Consider the following 21,400-nt stretch of genomic DNA (forward strand, 5'->3'; position numbering starts at 1 on the left):
GCACACGGGCTCAGTAGTTGCGGCTCACAGGCTCTAGAGCACAGGCTCAGTAGTTGTAGCGCCCAGGGCTTAGTTGCTCTGCAGCATGTGGGATCTTCCCAGACCAGGGATCGAGCCTGTGTCCCCTGCATTGGCAGGCGGGTTCTCAACCACTGCGCCACCAGGGAAGCCCTATCCTTGAGTTTTAATTGTAATGATGGCCCTATGTGTTATGGCTATGTATTTGTGGTATATTAGGACTGTATGTGCACCTATAACTTTAAATAATATTAAATTATCTGTTACAATTTTACTTAATAGCAGAATCAAATTGGATATCCACAAGCTTATGGCCAGTGGGGCCAGTGGTATGGGAATGCACAACAAATTGGCCAATATATGCCTAATGGTTGGCAAGTACCTGCATATGGAATGTATGGCCAGCCATGGAACCAGCAGGGATTTAAGTAAGCATACTTGTTCTTTTCCTTTATTATTAGCCTTTGAAAATGTCAAGAACTTGGGAAGAGATTTTAAGTAATTAGTAGGTAATGTGCCTTCTTTCTAAAGCATAGCCTTTGAAAGACTTAGAGAGGTTTTTACTTTATAGTTTTAAGTGTATATCTTTAAAATTTTGCCTAGAAATGTGTTGTCTTGATTTATAACCAGCGTTATGAGAATTTTGGTAATGCTTGGCAGTGAATCAACAAATATTTAAGTAAGGAAATAAGAACTTAATAGTTGCTAGGCTTATTGGATACAGTTATTTTGATCCTAGTTGCTTTATTCATTATGCTTTTTTTTTGTGCAAGAGGGTTTATTCATACATTGTTATATGAAAGCTTCTTTATACATCCTGAATTACAATTTTACTTAAATTTCTGAAAAACAAACTGGAAATTAAAACGCTTTGCCATTTTTATTAAAAGGAATCTTGTAATGTTGAAAAAATTTATGAGCTTACATATACTAATAATTATCTTAGTTTCTTCTTTGAGTAATATAAATGCAAGTCTGTATCATACCAAATGATCACGTTTCCTTCAGGTAGTGGCTTGTTCAACATATGTCAAACCCCCGATGGACAGTTTTCTGAGATTAGAGATGAGTTTTTCTGAGTTCAAGGGAATAAATGTTTATAGATAAAGGATATTTTCTTAGCTATAGTTAAACTAACAGAATTAAACTGTACAAATTAAAGCTACAAGGATGCTTGTTTTTAAAAGAAAAAACCTTTTGCCTTTGCTTTCTCTGGCATAACAATTATTCTTATATTTGGGCTTAAGAAAAAGGATATTTCCCACGTATGTGTTATTTATTCTTGGCATTACATTTTATTTTAACCAGTGGATTTCCCCTCCCCTCTGCTTCTTTCACGTTCTCCACCAGTCAGACACAGTCTTCTGCACCGTGGATGGGACCAAATTATGGAGTGCAGCCGCCTCCAGGACAGAATGGCAGCATGATGCCTAATCAGCCTGCAGGGTATCGAGTCGCAGGGTATGAAACCCAGTGAAAAAGGACTCCAGAATCTAAAGCCAGTGGCTTAAGGCTACAGGGAGTGTAGTAAAGCCGTTGTTTACTTAAAGATTTATCAAATCAGTCAGTGCAAATGTCAGATACAATGTATTTATTTAAAAGATTCATTTTTTAATCATGAAATTACTTACCATCCGCATTGTTTTAAAAAGAAACAATATGCTGGATGTCTGCCAATTTTTGCCTTCATTACCTTTTTTGATAAAGTTTCTCAAATCCTTGTTTCAAATACAAATGCAGGGATTGCTGCCACTTTTTTAAAATTGAGGCAGAAAATTGCACAATGTTGAACTTTTTTCCACTGAAGTAGTGTGCAGTTCTAGTTTGCATTCCTGATATGATTTAAAACATGTAATATAAAGATGTAAAAAAAAAAAGAAAAAAGGAAAACCAAAACTGTGCAGAGTCTAGAAGTTCTTTGTAATCTTCAGCTTATGCACAATTCTATTTTAGGTTTTTTTGAAATAGGCATTGTTTGAGCTGTCCCATCTCCACTGTTTTCCCTTTGGGGTTTTTAAATATAAGTTATTAGTTTACATCATTTTTGTATCTACATTTTTTTCACAAATTTGTCTTGCCTTATTAAAGTTCTATAAAGTATACTTAAATGGAAAAAAATGATCTTTAGATTGAAAACTTTTCTCAGATGGATTGATAATTGCATTCATCTTGTGTTTTATATGAGAAGGTGCCTCAAGAATTCCCTGTTGAATTTGTTTAAAAGGGTTTTTATCTTCTGTGATAAACTTTGCTGTGTACCAGGAAATATAAAAACAAAAACTTGTTACTAAAGAAAATCTCTGAAATGTGATAAGTTCTTATGAACCCATGTTAATTTCATGTGTCAACTTCTACATTTACATGTATCATTTCATTATGTAAAATGTTTTAGCAATTTAATATTTTGCACAGTTAGCAAACTTTGTATGTCATTTCCTCCTTAAAGGCATCATGCAGAGTTGACAGGAGATTTATAAGGTTTTGTTTGCATGTGAATATCAAATACACACTTTGGTAGTCTTTGAATACAAAGTCATCTGCTCTTGTTTTTCAAGAACTTTGAGACACAAAGTTGTATGTAAAGAAATACATTAATTTGCCATATTCTAGTTATATTTACTCAAAAAGAGTAAATCAACTTGATTTTAATATGTACAAATGATAGCTGTGAAACTGTAGAATATCCTTATGTCAGGCTTGGAGTTTCTTGTGAACTCCAAAATTAGCCTGAATGACCAGCCGGGCAAAGCATTTTTTAAATGTTCAGAGGCCAAAAGATAAACAAACAAAAAACCGTGAAATCCTACCTCCTTAAACAGCCTTCAAAGAGGAGAATCCTCAGTGCAATCATTACTTTGATTCTTTTGGTACCTGTTTTCCTGGAGTTCCCAATTTTATTATTTTGGGGTGGCTCCGAGCATTAAGAGGTTTAATCTTTGATGGCATTGTTCTAGTTTTGAAATTTCTAGTATATTTCAGTCTCTTAGAAGAATTGTGGGAGATTTTGTTTTGTTTTGTTTTCAGCGAAAGTCACAAACTCTCCTCTTCTTTGACTCACAAAGGGGAAGGGTCCCCAGTATACATATTTGGATGCTTCGTTGTTTTTAAGACCAGAGAGCTCCTGGTGTTTTATTTAGGAACAGAAAAGGCCCATGGAATCCTAAGAGTTCCCTGGCCTGTATCCTCCAGGTAGGAGCAGATGACTCGAAGCTGGTCTCTAAGCCAATACTCCTGTAAACCAGAGCCCAGGAAAGACAGCTCATAAATGTATAATTCTCTGGAGCTCAATTCTATGCAGTTGTACTGATGTTTCATCAAGTCACTGTGTATTTTCTAAGTGTTGATACATTAAAAGTTGCTTTATGGAAGATGAGTAAATTTTTTAAACACTTGGAAATTTTATTTCCTTGTTAATTAACCTTCTACAGATCAGGGCACGCAACCAAAAGCAGCTTAAATACTCAAAAAATAAAATAACAGGATGCTGTTTTTAGATTCTTCTGGTTTATGTTCCTATTTTAGGACCTTCACTTTTCTCTTATTCAAAAGTATTTTATGTCCTCTACATCTGTGGATTGCAGGGTAAATTATTTGGGCATAAATAATCCAAGTAAAAGTATAGTTTTTCTTTCATCTTGACTATCTCAAGAAATAACACTTTTTATTAGCCAATATTTTCTTATTGCACAATTCTAAAATGTACATTGACTACTTTTTGAGAAGAAAGTAGCATTACTCAAAGGCTTCTTACTACTGAACAAATTTGCAATTCAGGAACATTGCTAACTTTGCTTTAAATCTTACTCTCAGTGTTAAATCATTTAAAAAATTTACAGTCTAAAAATCATACTGGTATTAGTATCAGGTAAGGAAATTAAAGTTTTTTAAATGGATTCATTCTCTGCAATAAGCATTCAGATTTTACTTTAAAATACATCTGGTACTGTAAAGAACCTAAAGTGGTTCACACTTAATGGGTCATTAATCCAGTATTCTTTGCCCTGACTGTTTGGATATTAAAGTTCCTTTATGTTTTCTATAACCTTTGGGATCTTCTTGCAGTGATTATTGTGTGTGAGAGATTTTTTTTTTCTTTTTGGTCTAGTCATATTGTTATATTCACTCAGGTATTTGTTAGATTTCTTTTTAATCTTATTTCAGAAACCATGGTTTGCATTGGGTTACTGTTTGATACCACAAAGAATTGCTGTAGATTTAACTCACTATGAAATCAGGATCTCATTTTCCTTGTTAATATTCTCTCCCTGTTGAAAATGAGATTCACATTCTAGTTTTATTCTTCTCCTGTTTTGTCCCTGTGCTTACTCAGCTTCCTTTTGTATGTATTAGAGTTCTGTTACTTTTGAGAAGGCAGTTGATAAGGACTAGTTTGCATACACAGAGAGAGTTAAGTTTACCAAGAGCTACAGGGTGCTCTTGAGGTTACAGTTGAATTGGAAAAATAAAATGTGTTTGTAGGAAATAAAGAACAAACCCTTTCAATGAAAGAGTGATGATTTCTAAAAACAAAATCTTTTTGTAGGGGGTTGTTACGTTTTTTCCAGTCACTGCATTTTGACTATTTAGAACTTGAAGAACATACCTCCAAAACAACAAATTTTAATTTAAGAGCCTTGATAAAATGTATGTGAATGTTTCTGAGTTGAATAGGACTTTACGCTATGGTCTCTAAAGTTGAAGGCTGAAGTTATTCTGATAGTAATTCACCTAAGAAAGGGAAAAGTAGATTTCTGACTCAGGGTTAATAAGCTCGGGTGAGAGGCTGTGCAGAAAATAGTTATTAAGCAGTTTTATATACTAGATAAATGAGATCCCTAGCTCCTTATTTGTGTTCAGCTCTAGAAAACCAACAGCCACACTTAAACACACCAGGCAAGATTTGGAGGCTCCTACTGTGGAAAAACTAAGCAACTCTTGAGTGAAAAGACAGATGCTGACATTTGAGGGTCCCCTCCAAATAGTAACTGGCCAAGAGTCCCCTTACAGTGGAGCATACCAATCAGTAAGCCCTGCCCACGTACACAAACCTTCCAAACAGGTTTTTAGTGCTTCACTTCTAAATAAAGACAGCCAAAGATCACCAGAAATTGAGAAAAACTTTGATTGTAAAAGGTAGAGCTAAATAAAAGCAACTCTCAAGAATCAGAAAACTTCAACAGCTATCATATCCTCAAATAAGATACTGTACTCAAGAAATTAGAACAGAATACTAATAAAATGTCACAACAAGAAATTAGAATATGAATAAATTCAGTGAGAGTATTAAAAGATGATCATGTTCTATGACAAATCAAAAGTATAGGGAAAAAAATAAATATGGGTCAATTCAGGAGGTTTAATATTAAATCAATAGGAGTTCCAGGAAGAAAACAAAATAGAGGATTGGGTAGAATTTATTAAATAAAGGAAAATTTCCCTGATGAAATTTTGAGTTTCAAGGTTAAAAAAAAAGCTAATGTTGAATTTGCACAATAAATATAAAAGACCCATACGAAGCCATACCATTATGAAATTTTAGGATGCCAGACCTATAAAGAGAATATTCAAAAATTTACCAGATAGAAAAAGGATCGAGGAAAATACTCAATGGCAACATTGGAACCTAGGGATCAATGGGGTGCTGTCTTCAAAAGTTTGAATGGGGCTTCCCTGGTGGCGCAGTGGTTGAGAATCTGCCTGCCAATGCAGGGGACACGGGTTCGAGCCCTGGTCTGGGAAGATCCCACATGCCGCGGAGCAACTGGGCCCGTGAGCCACAACTACTGAGCCTGCGCGTCTGGAGCCTGTGCTCCGCAACAAGAGAGGCCACGACAGTAAGAGGCCCGCGCACCGCGATGAAGAATGGCCCCCGCTCGCCGCAACTAGAGAAAGCCCTCGCACAAAAACGAAGACCCAACACACCCCAAAATAAATAAATAAATTTAAAAAAAAAAAAAAAAAAAAAAAAAAAAGTTTGAATGAATTATGTCTTAGGTGACAATAGAAAAAAGACATTTTTAGACATGCAAGTTCTCAAAAGATTTTCTTCTTGTTCACTGATTCTCAGTTACTGGATAAACTCCATCAAAATAAGAGTAAATCAAAGAAAAAATATGATGTAGCGTCTAGAAACAGGATCAAACACAAGTGAGATAACGGGAAGTCCCAGGATTGCAGCTGTGAAGCGACCTGGCAGCCAATCCAGACTGATGGTCAGAGGGCTAGACTTAAGGTTATCTGAGACGCCAGCCTGTGTGTTGTGAGATGTTTTATGGAACTATGGAGCATGTGAAAAGACTAAATACTGGAAGAAAATCAGGCAAATGGAAAGAGACAATTGTCAGGGAAAGCATTCTATAAGAAAGGAAACATTCCCTGAGCCAAGTACAAGCATCAAGGTAATATTTCATGTTTTCCTGAATTATATTCACAAATATTTGTATCAATGCTATTCCACTGCTTTGGTTTTCTTTGGCAATTCCAATTGTGTGTTGGATTTCCTCTGCCTGACATCGGTTTCTATCATTTGTTCTTAATTATTTTTATCTTTTTGTTTGCTTTTTTCATTTCTAATCTCCGTTCCTTAATATGCTTCCTGTGGTATCCAGACTCACTTGTGTTCCTTTTAATGTAATCTTCATTTCTGAAAATAAATTTTTTTTCTGTTTTCTAAATTCCACCAATTTTTGTTTGACTTCAGGGATGTCTCTTCCCTGAATTCTTGTTTTTCTTAACTGCACTTACTTCATTATATTTTTAAAATTCATATTGGAATGTCTGTATTATTTTCAACTGCTTTGTGGGAACATTTTTCCTGTGAGTCTTCTCCAGGGAAACTCTAGGTAAGTTTTGCTGTCTTATTTTTAATTACAGTATCTTGGTACAAATGCTGTGCTTATTTCTATTTGTTCATATTTGAAACAGTTGGTTTTTCCTAGACCAAGTACCAGCAGGAGGATGAAGGGGAAAGACCTTGTCGAAGTTTCTCACCTCCCTCTGTGGCTACAATGAGTTGTCTCCCTAAAAGTGTAGCCATGGGTCTTCTCTGGGATGTGATCTTGTTCAGAAGTTCTGTGCCAGCTCTGAGCTCCCTTGGTTCCTTCATCTGCTACATTAAGGGACCTAACTCCTGTCTTCAAGGAGATCCCCTGACTTGCTTTCTGAAAGACATCACCTCTGCACCCCTTAGGCACTTCACACACCTTCCCTCCCTGCCTCTCCCACACTCATATGCTTGTTCAGTCCTCCCCACAGCAGGCTCCACTCAGGGTTTGGCTCTCTTCTCAGAGTGAATATTTGCGAGTGATTTCTGAGATCTGCCACCACCAGCCCCCTCCTCACTCCCTGTCCTTCCCCCATGGGACTCAGTTGGCCTCCCATCCAGTACCACGCTTCCACTCAATGTGGAATGTATAAGTTTTCTTTGCATCCCTAGTTTCACTTAAGATACTGTTTGTGGGAGTCAGTTGGTCATATGTTTTCCTTGTCGCTCCCTGTGGTTTCCAGGAGAAGTGGAAAGATCCAGAACCAGGCTGCTAACATTTCTACCAGAATCAGAAGACCAAAGGAATCTTTTAACAGATGTAAATCTGATCATGACACTCCCCTGCTTGAAAGTCGTTGTTTCAAATTATATTTAGCAGTAATCTAACATCTTTAATGTGGCCTGCAGAGCCTTCTAAAGTGCAATCTGTGCTTACCCAACTTCACAGCAAGCCATTCTCCAGTCTCCCATAAGCCCTTCCGCTCCACACTCATCTTTCAGTTTCCTGAATAAGTAAACACTTTATATCAGTTAAGGTCCAGTCCGGAGACAGAAGCCAACACTAAAATTTGAAAAGGCAGATTTTAATGTGAATAGTTGTTAAATAGTAAAAAGTGGTTAACTACTAAAAGGGATCCAGAAATTGCAGGTGCGAACAAAAGCAGCTACTATTTATGGACAGAGTGGACAATGCAGAAACGAAGGGTTTAGGAGAGCACTGAGTTTCTCACCTCTTCAAAGTGGGCTTGATTATCATAGGAACGCGCCGCCTGGTGAACAAACATGCCAGAGGGCGTGGGCCAGAGCTGGTCCTTAGAAGCTGCCTACCATTGGCCAGAGGTGGGTGGGCTGGAGATGGTCTTTAGAAATGGTCCACCAGGTGGGGGAGCTAGGGTTGCCAGATTCAGCAAGTGAAAGCACAATCGCAAATATTGCAAGAAACATACTAAAAGTTACTTGTTGTTTAACTGAAATCCAAGTTTAACTGGGTGTCCTGTATTTTATCTGTCAGTCCTCGAGAGGGTTGCAGCCAAAGCTGCCATGGAAACAGCTGCAGGTAAGGAAAGTGTGGCCTGAGGGTGCAGCCGGGGCAGGTCCAGAGAACCACTGACGGGAGGGCCACTGGGTCTTCTGTACACTGATCCATTGGCTTGCACACTGAATAAAAAGATAGAACCAGAACCCATAAGGAATGTGCCTTCCTGTCACCGTCACCTTGCCATGTTCCCCCAGTGCCCTCTATTGACAAAGCCTAACATTGAGCCAACTGGCAAAGAAGAAATGTTTCACAAAGCAAGGCCAAGAAGGGTGGATTGGGGACCAAGACTCCCATTGCAGAGCCCTGCCATGTGAATGCCTTTTGTCTGCTCTTTGTCTTCAGCTCTCCACTTAAATGTCCCTTCCTCTAAAATGCCTTCCTTTCTTTACCCACAATATAAATAGTAGCCTCTCAAGCCATCTTATGTTTACTTCTCCTTTATAGCATTTGTCATCATTTTAAATTACGTATTTGTGCGATTATATCTTTGAAACCTGTGTTGCCCACTAAAAGCTGGTGACTGTTCAGTGCTGTATATACCCAGTAGGTAGTAAATCAATCAATTAATTTAATTATCTCAATCTTGTTTTAACCAAATGGATTTCTACCATGTGCTGATAGTACTACCAGCTGGAGTACTGGGTATGAGGTGATAAGAGCTAAAACTAAAGGACCAAACCAGGGCCAATTCTTTATGCCATGCCAAGTAATTTGAACTTTTTTTTATCTTAAAGGTCCTAGGGAGCCATTGATCTAATTTGTTTTTAATCAAGATGTCTTCCAGGTTCCTGGCATGAGCAATTAGATGGATGGTTGGGGCTAGTTACTGGGGTAGGAAAAGGAAGAAGAGCAGTTTGTGAGGGTGAGTAAGGATAGATGCTAGTTAGAGGGCAGAAGATGAAAGCTAATGAGGTCTGCCTTTCAAAATGTGGCGCTTGGACATGTGTGACATTCAGGTAGAAATAGCCAGTAGGTAATGATATGGAATTTGGAAGGGAGATCCAGGCTGACATAGAGATGGGAGTCATCAGCATTTAGGTGGTAGTTCAACCCATGGAGTGGCAATCACCCAGAGAGACACTAGAGTGAGGACTGAGGACAGAACTCTTAGGTCTATCAGTATTGAAGGGGGCAGAGACAGAGAAGCTTGCAAAGGAGAATGAGGAAGAGCTGCCTGACAGGTGGGAGAAATACTGAGGGTCCATGATGTTGCAGAAATCAAGGAGGAAAACATTCAAGGAGTAGTCAAGAGTCAAATATGGCAGAGGGGAAAAATACAAGTTGTGAAAAAAAGTCACTGGATTTAGCAATGAGGAAGTAGTTGGTGACTTTAAAAATGAGCATTTTCAGTGAAGTAGTAGGAGCAAAATGTGGACTGTATTGGGTTAAGGAGTGGGAGGTGGGGGATAGTTAACTAGTGCAGACTGCCTTCCCGATTCAGTGGGCTATAGACGGAAGGAGAGAGGAAAGAGGAGATGGGTTTAAGAAAGCAATAATTTTTAAAAATCTCAATACAATAAACTATGAATAAATCACAAAGATAAGTGAATGACCACCAAAAAAAAACAACCCCACTCTTCACTCATTCGGAAATACACAACAAAAAACATTCACCTCCGTTTTATATAGAAAATCAGAACAGTTAAAGAATGCGTTTGTGTGCATGTGTGTACTGTTTAGGATACTCAGAATTGAATGATGGATTAAAGAATGTAAATTGTAAAAATTGTATGATATATGTTGTCAAATTATATTGGTACATTATAATGTACAGCTCTTTATAACGGTACAGCTCTTAAAAGCTGTACCATTTTACACTCCAACCAATAATGTCCGAAAGCACTCGTTTGCCCCCCTACTTTTACTAATGCTGATTGTTATTAAGCTTTTATTTTTGCCAATCTGATGCATGTAAAATGATCTCTTTTATTTCCCTGATTGTAAGTAAAGTTAGTGATTTGTTCCCATGATAGTTGGCTGTTTGTGTTTCTTTTCTGTGACCTGTCTGTGTCCTTTGTCCATTTGACCTCCAAGGACTTTTAGACATTATAATAATCACATGTTGAATATGTAATAACTATATTTCATATGTCTTTAGAAATAAAAGATGCAGTAAAAATATGAGCAAGGAAGAAGTGACTATTGAATGATTAGGCAGAATTTTTAAAGAAACTAATAGAACCTCTAGAAATTAAAAACACAAAAGCTAAAATTAAAAATTCAATGGACTGACAAAACCAAATTAGATACAGCTGAAGAAATCTGAATTGGAACAGTACAACAGTGCAGAGACAAAGAGGTAGAAAATATGAAGAGAGCATGGAGAATAGAATGGGAAATCTAAAATATATTTAAACTGGAGTTCCATAAAGAGAGAAAACAATTTGGGATGGGAAATATTCGAAGAGATATGGCTGAGAATTTTCCAGAATTATTGAAGGGTAGGAATTCTCAGACTCAAGATCCACAATGAATCCCAAGAAGGATAAATAAAATGAAGTCCATGCTTACATATATAGTCAAATTGCAGATTATCAAAGACAGAGAGATTTTAAAAGCAGCAGAGAGGGGGAGAAAAAAGAAGACTACTACAATGATATGACAATTAGATTGACATCAAATGTTTCAACAGCAAGACGATAGGCCAGAATTCAGAGGGATATCTTCAATGTGCTGAAAGAAACAACAACCTAAAGCAATCATACAAGAATGCGGTTGAAATAGAAAAAGAAAAGCCAAGAGAATTTGCCAACAATAAATCCAATACTAAATGAACTTCTAAAGCATATATTTCAGGGAGAAAAAAAATCCCAAAACAAACGTCTGAGCTGCAAAAAGAAGTGGTAAGCAAAGAAATTTATACATATGTAGTTTAATCTAAAGCAACAATAATAGTGCCTTCTTCTAAGGGAGAACTAAAATAAATACTGGATAATAACAATATATATGACAGGAGGTGATTAAAGTGTTCTAAGATCACTGTATTTTTTTCAGGAGAATAGCAGAAAAATGTATTAGCTTTGGCCTTGAGTTAAAATGTAAAGGATCATCACTAAAATAATAAAAACAGAGCATATAACTTCCAAAAAGAGGAGGTAACAAAAGAAATCCAAAAGAAGGCAGAAAAAGAAAAGAAACATAGAGAAAGCCAGACAAACCAATCTTAGGTGGTAGATGGTAGAAATAAAATTAGATGGTAGAAATAATTCCAAATGGATTAACATGCATAATAAATGTACTAAACTAATAAAAGAGATTGTTTAATTGGATTTTTAAAATCTAGATGCACTGCTTAGAAGCAACATCTAAAACAAAAGTATGCAGAAAGATATATACCAGGAAACCCTAAATGAAGCTGATGTAGCCAAATTAATAGCAAAGAAAATATATACACATCTGTTCTCAAGCACACATGGAATACTTAAGAAAATATTGGTTTTAAAAGGTCACAGGAGTTAGAAGGGTAAGGGAAGTTGACGAATAATTATTGCCAATTGGCAGAAATCAAAGAACTGTGAATATTTGTTCTAAGGTGCAAATACCACACAGATTCTTTTTATTGGAAATGCCTTTAAATATCAGAAGCTATTATTCATCTATTAACAAATAAATAAATAAAGCAGAGTTTCTATGAGATAAAAAAAGTAGCTTATCATGTTTTCTGACCATAAAGAAGTTAGGTTAGAAATCAAGTACGAAAACACATGTATAAATAACTTATGAGTCAAAGAAGATGCCATGGTGAAAATATAAAATTATTTAAAATTTAAAGAAAATAAAAATACTGTATATCAAAATTTGTGGACTGCAAGTAAAATGGCACTTTGAAAATAATGTATACCCTTAAATGCTTATATTAGAAAAGAAAGGTTAGAAATTAATGGGCAGGGACTTCCCTGGTGGTCCAGTGGTTAAGAATCCGCCTTCCAATGCAGGGGATGTGGGTTTGATCCCTGGTTGGGGAACTAAGATCCCACATGCCACGGGGCAACTGAGCCCGCACGCCACAAACTACAGAGCCCGCGCACTCTGGAGCCTGTGCGCCACTAGAGAGCCTGTGCACTGCAACTAAGACCCGACGCAGACAAAAATAAACTTTAAAAAAATAGTCTATATAAAATAAAAAAAAAACCAATGAGAGAATTAAGTAAAGTGACTGGGTAAATATTAACATACTGAAAATTAACATACCAAAATGGACCATAACTTGAGAATGTTGTGCAATTCTGAGAATCCTACTTATGAGAAGAGGGCTCAGAAAGGACTTCGATGATGGCAATGTTTCTTCAAAGGCACTTCTTTGAAGAAGGAATGGAAGAACCCTGAGTGTCTGGCTTGGAAGAAAGAAACCTCTTTTAGAATGGGGTTGCTTGATAGCTTCCTTTCTGACTGGAACAGATAATGTGTCTCAGCTGAAAACCCACAGATCTCTTAGGACACATTTGGGCAATTCCATTGAAAAAAATTTAAACACTCTCTCTTTACAACAGGGTCTCTCAATTGTGGCACTACTGACATTTTGGTCCAGATAATTCTTTGCTGTAAGGGCTGTCCTGTGCATTGCAGGATCTTCCATGGCATCTACTAGATGTGTAGCAGTGCTCCCAGTTGAGAACAACTGCTTTAGATAATCACTTGGTAATAATACAATCATAAACACAACCAGGCATTGAAACCCCACAGTATTATTAGGTGATCATCTAGATGATACAGGATATACTGATGATCATTTAAAACCTTATAATTGAAGTGGAAAGACAAAATTGGAAAAATTTCCTGGAAAAAAATGTGCCCTTCTTCCCCTACCTCCAGTTTAAGAAACAACATAGCAAACCTTAATCATGAAAGGGACCACTTCTCTTATTAACAGTTGAGAAGACTACGGTTCTGTCAGCTAAAGAATGTCACTCACCTTCTGGCTCAACAAGGATTAAGTCATTAGCCACTGCAGTCACTGACCTTCAATACACCCTGAAAGGAGTTCAGGGTGGAGATCAGAAATGGGGCACTCCATGCTCTGGGAAAACTGGCAGAATAGGACTTCATACAGATATTTTCGGGAGATTTTATGAACCTTCTTGCATCTTCCCATACTTAGAAAAACACTGAAATCATTATCTGTGCCTTGTGACCAGCAGCAATCTTCTACCAAGCTGTGTGCTTGATTGCACATACCCCTTCTCCAAAATCACAGATGTACTAACCTCTTGCCATACCTCTTCAGATCACTTCCTCAAAGCTATCTGAGAGGTTGTCTCCCTGACTATAGTCCTAAGTAAGTCCCTGAATAAAACTGAAACTCACAGCTCTCACATTTTTATTTTATTTTAAATATTTTTATTATTTCCGTTGACAGTTCTCAGGTGACCAGCCCACAGTGCCACCACTAATAAGTAGCAGGATGAAGGCTAAAGGTGCAGGAAATCTCATTCCAGAGTTTTCCAACACACACAGGCCTCACCCTTAACACATTTGTACTCAGGAGCACAAATTTATTTATTTGATTAGATTTATTTATTAGATTTATTCTGTGCGATTCCAAGGACCAAAACTAGGTCATACCAGAATCCAATTCCAACGCCTTACATGGGAAAACGTTCAAGTAATATGTCAGAGTATAATTAAGGGAGAAAAAGATAACTTGATGCAAACACACAAGTGATAGAAACAGCGAATACTTTGGTGGACAAGACCCCCTTGACAAAACACTAAATTGCAGCCGGCATCTGCTAATAATGTAGAAAATCTAAGGCGATTTTTGCATCAATGACCAATGGAATTCTACTCAGAAATAGGACTCACTCAGGCCTGAAACAGTCATGACCAGCCCTAGAGTTGTCTGTGCCTTCCAGTACCAGCAGGGTTGGCCAGAAGCACTCTTTCCACAGCAAAGAACCTAAGTAGTACAGCCGCCAGGTAGGCGCACATTCCACCACCGGATTCCCCAACAATTGTCAGCCGCCTCCCGGAGGAGGAAACTACAACTCCCGTCAGACAACGCGAGCTGAGGTGGGCGGGCTCTCGCCGCGCGTGGGCGGCTCTGACCAATAACGACTGTCGTTACAGCGAACAGTTTGGCCGCGTTTGTAAAAGGCCGTGGCAGGCGAAGAGAGAGGAGGTGAGGGCGGTTATCAGCTGGGGGCCTGGGACGGCGGGGTGGGGGGCGCAGGGCAGGTAAGGGGGCTGTGTTGACAGAAGGCGGGGGCGGCGATGGGACGAGGGCGTAGAGCTGGGAATCCCGGCGGACAGCGTTTCCCAAGAGCAGGGTGCCGGCCAGGTGATGCTTCTGCTTGGGCCTACTTAGGACCGGAAGTGAGCGGTCGCGCGGGGAGGATGCCGGGAAGCAGGTCCCCGGGTGGGTGCGTCCGGGGGCTGGCCGCATCCCGGAAGCTAGGTGGGAGGTGTGGGTCCCGCAGGCCGGATGACAGGGGTCTTGTCCGCATGGCCCCGGAGGCCTTTCTCCACTATTCCGAGGCAGTGCGGGGCAATGGAAGCACCCTGGACCTGGAGTTGAGAGTCCTGGCTTCTAGTCCTGCCCCTTCCTCTCACTTGTGGTTTGACGGAATCCAGCAGATTCCAAACTCACGTTAGATTATCTAGAGGCTGGCCGAGGGACATTAATCAAATCACTACTTTCTCTGAGCCAGTTTCTTCATCTCTAAGATAAAATAATACCTACTTCACAGGATCGTGGTGAGCATTACATGAGTAAATGCATGGGAAAAGCTTACTTGTACTCAGTAAACGTTAGCAAGTTTATGTTTTATTTATGGTGATCGTTCTCTTCACTTACTGTGCTTCACAAGCCTTAAACAGCATTCACCAAACTGTATATAGCTCTACAGCCGAATAGTACGGGGCTGAAAACACAGCACTACAGGGAGTGTTCGTAGGGTAGCTCTTCCAGCACCAGTCCGTTTACACCATCTGAGGAGGCTGTTTAGTAAACTTGCCAGGGAGAGGAGACCCTTTTTTAGGCAGGATTCAAATACAGGTTCTTTATGAAACTGCACTCCTTCTTGGGTGGGACCCAACCAAAACTCAGACCGGGGCTCCAACCCACCTGCACCTCACATTGGGAATTGAACCCACAATCCCTGACTTAGGAGGGGACTCGAACCCGCTGTCTTTTAGTTGAAACTGCTCACCTGGTGTCAGGACTTACTGAAGCTCAGAGAATTCAGCGTGAGGCAAAGTGGCAGGTGAAGAGTGAGTTTATTAGCATAGGAGGCTTGTGAGAGATACGAGCTGGACAGCAGGGGAGCACAGCCCTGACAACAAAGAGGGCTATAGTTTTATAATCAAAGAAAAAGTGGGGAGGGGAGAACACCACCTTCTTCCTCAGTCTTGGGCAGACGTCAAGGCTTACATCATCAGTTCCTCCTTTGACCCTATCTGGTCTAACCCGGACTGCCTTGGCGCTATTTAAATCATATGTATATTAGCAAAAAGGTGGTAAATTATACTAAAATATGGTAATTCATCTCAAGTTTTTGTATAATGTCCCCTCTCACCTAGTTTCTTTCCCCTTTCATCTATATTCCTGTCTTGGCTACATGCAGAAATGCTACTCTTCAAGGATCATTAACTCCCTGACTTCATGTAACAAGATTCAGACCCCATATCTATTGTCTTGTGTTGTAACTACCAGGATTTGTGGCTTGAGTATGTCTGGTGCTTGGATGCACCTGGTCTTCCTTCAAGATAGTGTAGATTGTTGCTAGGTTACTGGATTCTTTTCTTGAGTGGTCATTAGCTTACAACAGTCTCCCAAACTCCCTTAAAATTCCCTTTCTGTCTTTAATCCCCTAGTGGGATTTCTAAACTAAGTAATCCTACTCTATCCCTATCATTTACAAATTGTGTTACTTGTTTATATATGCTTTCAATATAGAATCTGTAATAAGTGATACTAGTACAAGTTTAAAATTCAAATCGTATGGAACAGTGAAATGTGTATCTCCCTCCCACTTTCTATTTCTCAAGTCCCCAGTCACTTCTTCTGAGGCAACATATTCTGTATGTGTGTATCTCCCCTGTCTTTTTTCTTTTTTAAACCAAGAGTATCACATCATACACGAAGTATTGTACCTTTTTTTACTCCACAGTATATCTTGATATTTGTTGCTTATCAATACATATAAATCTGATTCGTTTTAGTGGCTCTATAGTAGCATATTGTATGGTTACACCATGATTTATTTAGTTAGCTCTTAGGCTGCTTCTGTTCTTGTGCAGTTATGGACAGCCTTGCATGGAGTACCCCTGTACATATTTTGTGTTCATGTGAGACTAGAACTTGTGAAATCTTAAAAGTGGAATTCCTAAGTCAAAGTGTGTTTTAAGTTTATTTTATTTACATCCCTTTAAAGATGATATTGCAGTTTACACTCCCACAATAATGTACAGTGCCTATTTCTCCACATCTTCATGTGATAACATTTATCTTTTTTGTCACTTTGCTGAAGTCTTGTTTTAATTTGCCTCTTGCTTATTGTAAGGTTGAATTTTGGACGTTTAAAATCATTTTTCGGGAATTCCCTGGGAGTCCAGTGGTTAGGACTCAGTTCTTCCACTGCTGGGGGCCTGGGTTCGATCCCTGGTTGGGGAAGTAAGATCTCACAAGCCCCACCGCCAAAAAAAAAAAAAAAAAAAAAAATCATTTTTTTTTCTTTTTCATAAGCTGTCTTTTTGTACCCTTTGCTCATTTTTCTAGTGGGTTTGCTTCTTTTTTCTTATTGATTTGTAAAAATTCTTATTTTAGGAAATTAACCCTTTGTTATTTGTGTTCCAAATATTTTCCCTTTATTTTTAATGACAGATTTATTGAAACATAAATCACATAACATAAAATTCACCCTTTTAAAATGTTACAATTCAGCGATTTTAGTATATTCACAGAGTAGTGCAACCTTTCATTACCCCAGAAAGAAACGTCACACTCAATGGCAGTCACTCCCAGTCCCCCCTTTCAACCCTAGCAACCTTTCTATCTCTGTGCATTTGCTTATTCTAGATGTTTCATTTAAATGGAATGTAAGGCTTTTTATGTCTGGCTTCTTTCACTTCGCCTAATATATCAAGGCTCATTCATCCATGCTGTAGCATGTATCAGAACTTCATTCCCTTTTATGGCCAAATAATATTTCATTGTATGGATATATCACATTTTGTTTACCCATTCATCAGTTGATGGACATTTGGATTGATTCTACTTTCTGGCTTTTATGAATACTACTACAGTGAACACCAGTACAAATTTTTGTATGTTTTCAATTCCATTGGGCATATATAGATATAAATATAGATATAGATAGATAGATATAGATACAGATATAGATTCTCTTGGGAGTCATATGGTAACTCTCACATTTTGAAGAACGATCAATTTTCCAAAGTGGCTGCACCATTTTGTAATACCATCAACAATGTATGAAGGTTCCAGTTTTTCTATACCCTTGTTATTGTCTATCTTTTTTTAGTCATCTTAGTGGCTGTGAAGTGGCATCTCACTGACATTTTGATTTGCATTTCCTTAATGACGTGATATTGAACATCTTTTCATGTGTTTATTGGCTATTTGTATAACTTCTTTGGAGATGTATCCATTCAGATTATTGGCCCATTTTTATTTTTTTGAATTTTATTTATTTTATTATACAGCAGGTTCTTGTTAGTTATCCATTTTATACATATTACTGTATACATGTAAATCCCAGTCGCCCAATTCATCACACCACCACCACCACTCCCGCCACTTTTCCCCCTTGGTGTCCATAAGTTTGTTCTCTGCACCTGTGTCTCTATTTCTGTCCTGCAAACCGGTTCATCTGTACCATTTTTCTAGGTTCCACGTATATGCGTTAATATACGATATTTGCTTTTCTCTTTCTGACTTACTTCACTCTGTATGACAGTCTCTGGATCCATCCACGTCTCTACAAATGACCCAATTTCATTCCTTTTTATGGGTGAGTAATATTCCATTATATATATGTACCACATCTTCTTTATCCATTCATCTGTCATTGGGCATTTAGGTTGCTTCCATGACCTGGCTATGGTAAATAGTGCTGCAATGAACATTGGGGTGCATGTGTCTTTTTGAATTATGGTTTTCTCTGGGTATTTGCCCAGTAGTGGGACTGCTGGGTCATATGGTAATTCTATTTTTAGTTTTTTAAGGAACCTCCATACTGCTCTCCATAGTGGCTGTATCAATTTACATTCCCATCAACAGTGCAAGAGGGTTCCCTTTCCTCCACACCCTCTCCAACATTTGTGGTTTGTAGATTTTCTGATGATGCCCATTCTAACTGGTGTGAGGTAATACCTCATTGCAGTTTTGGTTTGCATTTCTCTAATAATTAGTGATGTTGAGCAGCTTTTCATGTGCTTCTTGGCCATCTGTATGTCTTCTTTGGAGAAATGTCTATTTAGGTCTTCTGCCCATTTTTGGATTGGGTTGTTTGTTTTCATAATATTGAGCTGCATGAGCTGTTTATATATTTTGGAGATTGATCCTTTGTCAGTTGCTTCATTTGCAAATATTTGGGGTCTTTTGTGTTTCCATACAAATTGTGAAATTTTTTTGTTCTAGTTCTGTGAAAAATGCCATTGGTAGTTCGATAGGGATTGCATTGAATCTGTAGATTGCTTTGGGTAGTATAGTCATTTTCACAATATTGATTCTTCCAATCCAAGAACATGGTACATCTCTCCACCTGTTTGTATCATCTTTAATTTCTTTCATCAGTGTCTTATAGTTTTCTGCATACAGGTCTTTTGTCTCCCTAGGTAGGTTTATTCCTAGGTATTTTATTCTTTTTGTTGCAATGGTAAATGGGAGTGTTTCCTTAATTTCTCTTTCAGATTTTTCATCATTAGTGTATAGGAATGCAAGAGATTTCTGTGCATTAATTTTGTATCCTGCAACTTTACCAAATTCATTGATTAGCTCTAGTAGTTTTCTGCTGGCATCTTTAGGATTCTCTATGTATAGTATCATGTCATCTGCAAACAGTGACCGTTTTACTTCTTCTTTTCCGATTTGTATTCCTTTTATTTCTTTTTCTTCTCTGATTGCCATGGCTAGGACTTCCAAAACTATGTTGAATAATAGTGGCGAGAGTGGACATCCTTGTCTTTTTCCTCATCTTAGAGGAAATGCTTTCAGTTTTTCACCATTGAGAATGATGTTTGCTGTGGGTTTGTCATATATGGCCTTTAAAATGTTGAGGTAGGTTCCCTCTGTGCCCACTTTCTAGAGAGTTTTTAATCATAAATGGGTGTTGAATTTTGTCAAAAGCTTTTTCTGCGTCTATTGAGATGATCATATGGTTTTTATTCTTCAATTTGTTAATATGGTATATCACATTGATTGATTTGTGTATATTGAAGAATCCTTGCATCCCTGGGATAAATCCCACTTGATCATGGTGTATGATCTTTTTAATGTGCTGTTGGATTCTGTTTGCTAGTATTTTGTTGAGGATTTTTGCGTCTATATTCATCAGTGATATTGGTCTGTAATTTTCTTTTTTTGTAGTATCTTTGTCTGGTTTTGGTATCAGGGTGATGGTGACCTCATAGAATGAGTCTGGGAGTGTTCCTTCCTCTGCAATTTTTTGGAAGAGTTTGAGAAGGGTGGGTGTTAGCTCTTCTCTAAACGTTTGATAAAATTCACCTGCAAAGGCATCTTGTCCTGGACTTTTGTTTGTTGGAAGATTTTTAATCACAATTTCAATTTCGTTACTTGTGATTGGTCTGTTCATATTTTCTATTTCTTCCTGGCTCAGTCTTGGAAGGTTATACCTTTCTAAGAATTTGTCCATTTCTTCCAGGTTGTCCATTTTATTGGCATAAAGTTGCTTGTAGAAGTCTCTTAGGATGCTTTGTATTTCTGCGGTGTCTGTTGTAACTTCTCCTTTTTCATTTCTAATTTTATTGATTTGAGTCCTCTCCCACTTTTTCTTGATGAGTCTGGCTAATGGCTTATCAATTTTGTTTATCTTCTCAAAGAACCAGCTTTTAGTTTTATTGATCTTTGCTATTGTTTTCTTTGTTTCTGTTTCATTTATTTCTGCTCTGATCTTTATGATTTCTTTCCTTCCACTAACTTTGGGTTTCATTTGTTCTTCTTTCTCTAGTTCCTTTAGGTGTAAGGTTAGATTGTTTATTTGAGATTTTTCTTGTTTCTTGAGGTAGGCTTGTATTGCTATAAACTTCCCTCTTGGAACTGCTTTTACTGCATGCCATAGGTTTTGGATCTTTGTGTTTTCGTTGTAATTTATCTCTAGGTATTTCTTGATTTCCTCTTTGATTTCTTCGGTGATCTCTTGGTTATTTAGAATGTACTGTTTAGCCTCCATGTATTTATGTTTTTCATGTTTTTCTCCCTGTAATTGATTTCTAATCTCATAACGTTGTGGTGAGAAAAGATGCTTGATATGATTTCAGTTTTCTTAAATTTACTGAGGCTTGATTTGTGACCCAAGATGTGATCTATCCTGGAGAATGTTCCGTGCGCGCTTGAGTAGAAAGTGTAATCTGCTGTTTTTGGATGGAATGTCCTATAGATATCAAATAAATCTATCTGGTCTATTGTGTCATTTAAAGCTTCTGTTTCTTTATTAATTTTCTGTTTGGATGATCTGTCCATTGGTGTAAGTGAGGTGTTAAAGTCCCCCACTATTATTATGTTACTGTCAATTTCCTCTTTTTAGCTGTTAGCTGTTGCCTTATGTATTGAGGTGCTCCTATGTTGGGTGCATATATATTTATAATTGTTATATCTTCTTCTTGGATTGATCCCTTGATCATTATGTAGTGTCCTTCCTTGTCTCTTGTAACATTCTTTATTTTAAAGTCTATTTTATCTGATATGAGTATTGCTACTCCAGCTTTCTTTTGATTTCCATTTGCATGGAATATCTTTTTCCATCCCCTCACTTTCAGTCTGTATGTGTTCCTAGGTCTGAAGTGGGTCTCTTGTAGACAGCATATATATGGGTCTTGTTTTTGTATCCATTCAGCGAGCCTGTGTCTTTTGGTTGGAGCATTTAATCCATTCACGTTTA

At 37.9% G+C, this 21,400-nt stretch overlaps 2 protein-coding genes across 14 annotated transcripts in view; both read left to right on the top strand.

Annotated features, from left to right (window-relative positions):
• The window catches only part of TIA1 (TIA1 cytotoxic granule associated RNA binding protein), a 29,459-nt gene extending 25,399 nt beyond the window's left edge, over positions 1 to 4,060 (top strand). For 3 of the 8 annotated variants that reach the window (XM_082426063.1, XM_082426059.1, XM_082426062.1), the window contains 2 exons: positions 301 to 446; positions 1,327 to 4,060. In XM_082426063.1, coding sequence (XP_082282189.1) covers positions 301 to 446; positions 1,327 to 1,495 — 315 coding nt within the window. In that variant the 3' untranslated portion in view covers positions 1,496 to 4,060. The remainder of the gene's footprint in view (positions 1 to 300; positions 447 to 1,326) is intronic. The other 5 variants (XM_082426066.1, XM_082426064.1, XM_082426067.1 and 2 more) reach the window with 3 other exon arrangements.
• Positions 4,061 to 5,992: 1,932 nt separating this feature from the next.
• The window catches only part of LOC309643329 (uncharacterized protein C2orf42 homolog), a 49,584-nt gene continuing 34,176 nt past the window's right edge, over positions 5,993 to 21,400 (top strand). For 3 of the 6 annotated variants that reach the window (XM_082426027.1, XM_082426029.1, XM_082426030.1), the window contains exon 1: positions 5,993 to 14,439. The gene's annotated coding sequence lies outside the window, so the exon portion shown is untranslated. The other 3 variants (XM_082426032.1, XM_082426033.1, XM_082426031.1) reach the window with 3 other exon arrangements.

Source organism: Balaenoptera physalus, assembly GCF_965194825.1.
Source record: "Balaenoptera physalus genome assembly, chromosome: 15".
Classification (NCBI taxonomy): Eukaryota; Metazoa; Chordata; class Mammalia; order Artiodactyla; family Balaenopteridae; genus Balaenoptera; species Balaenoptera physalus.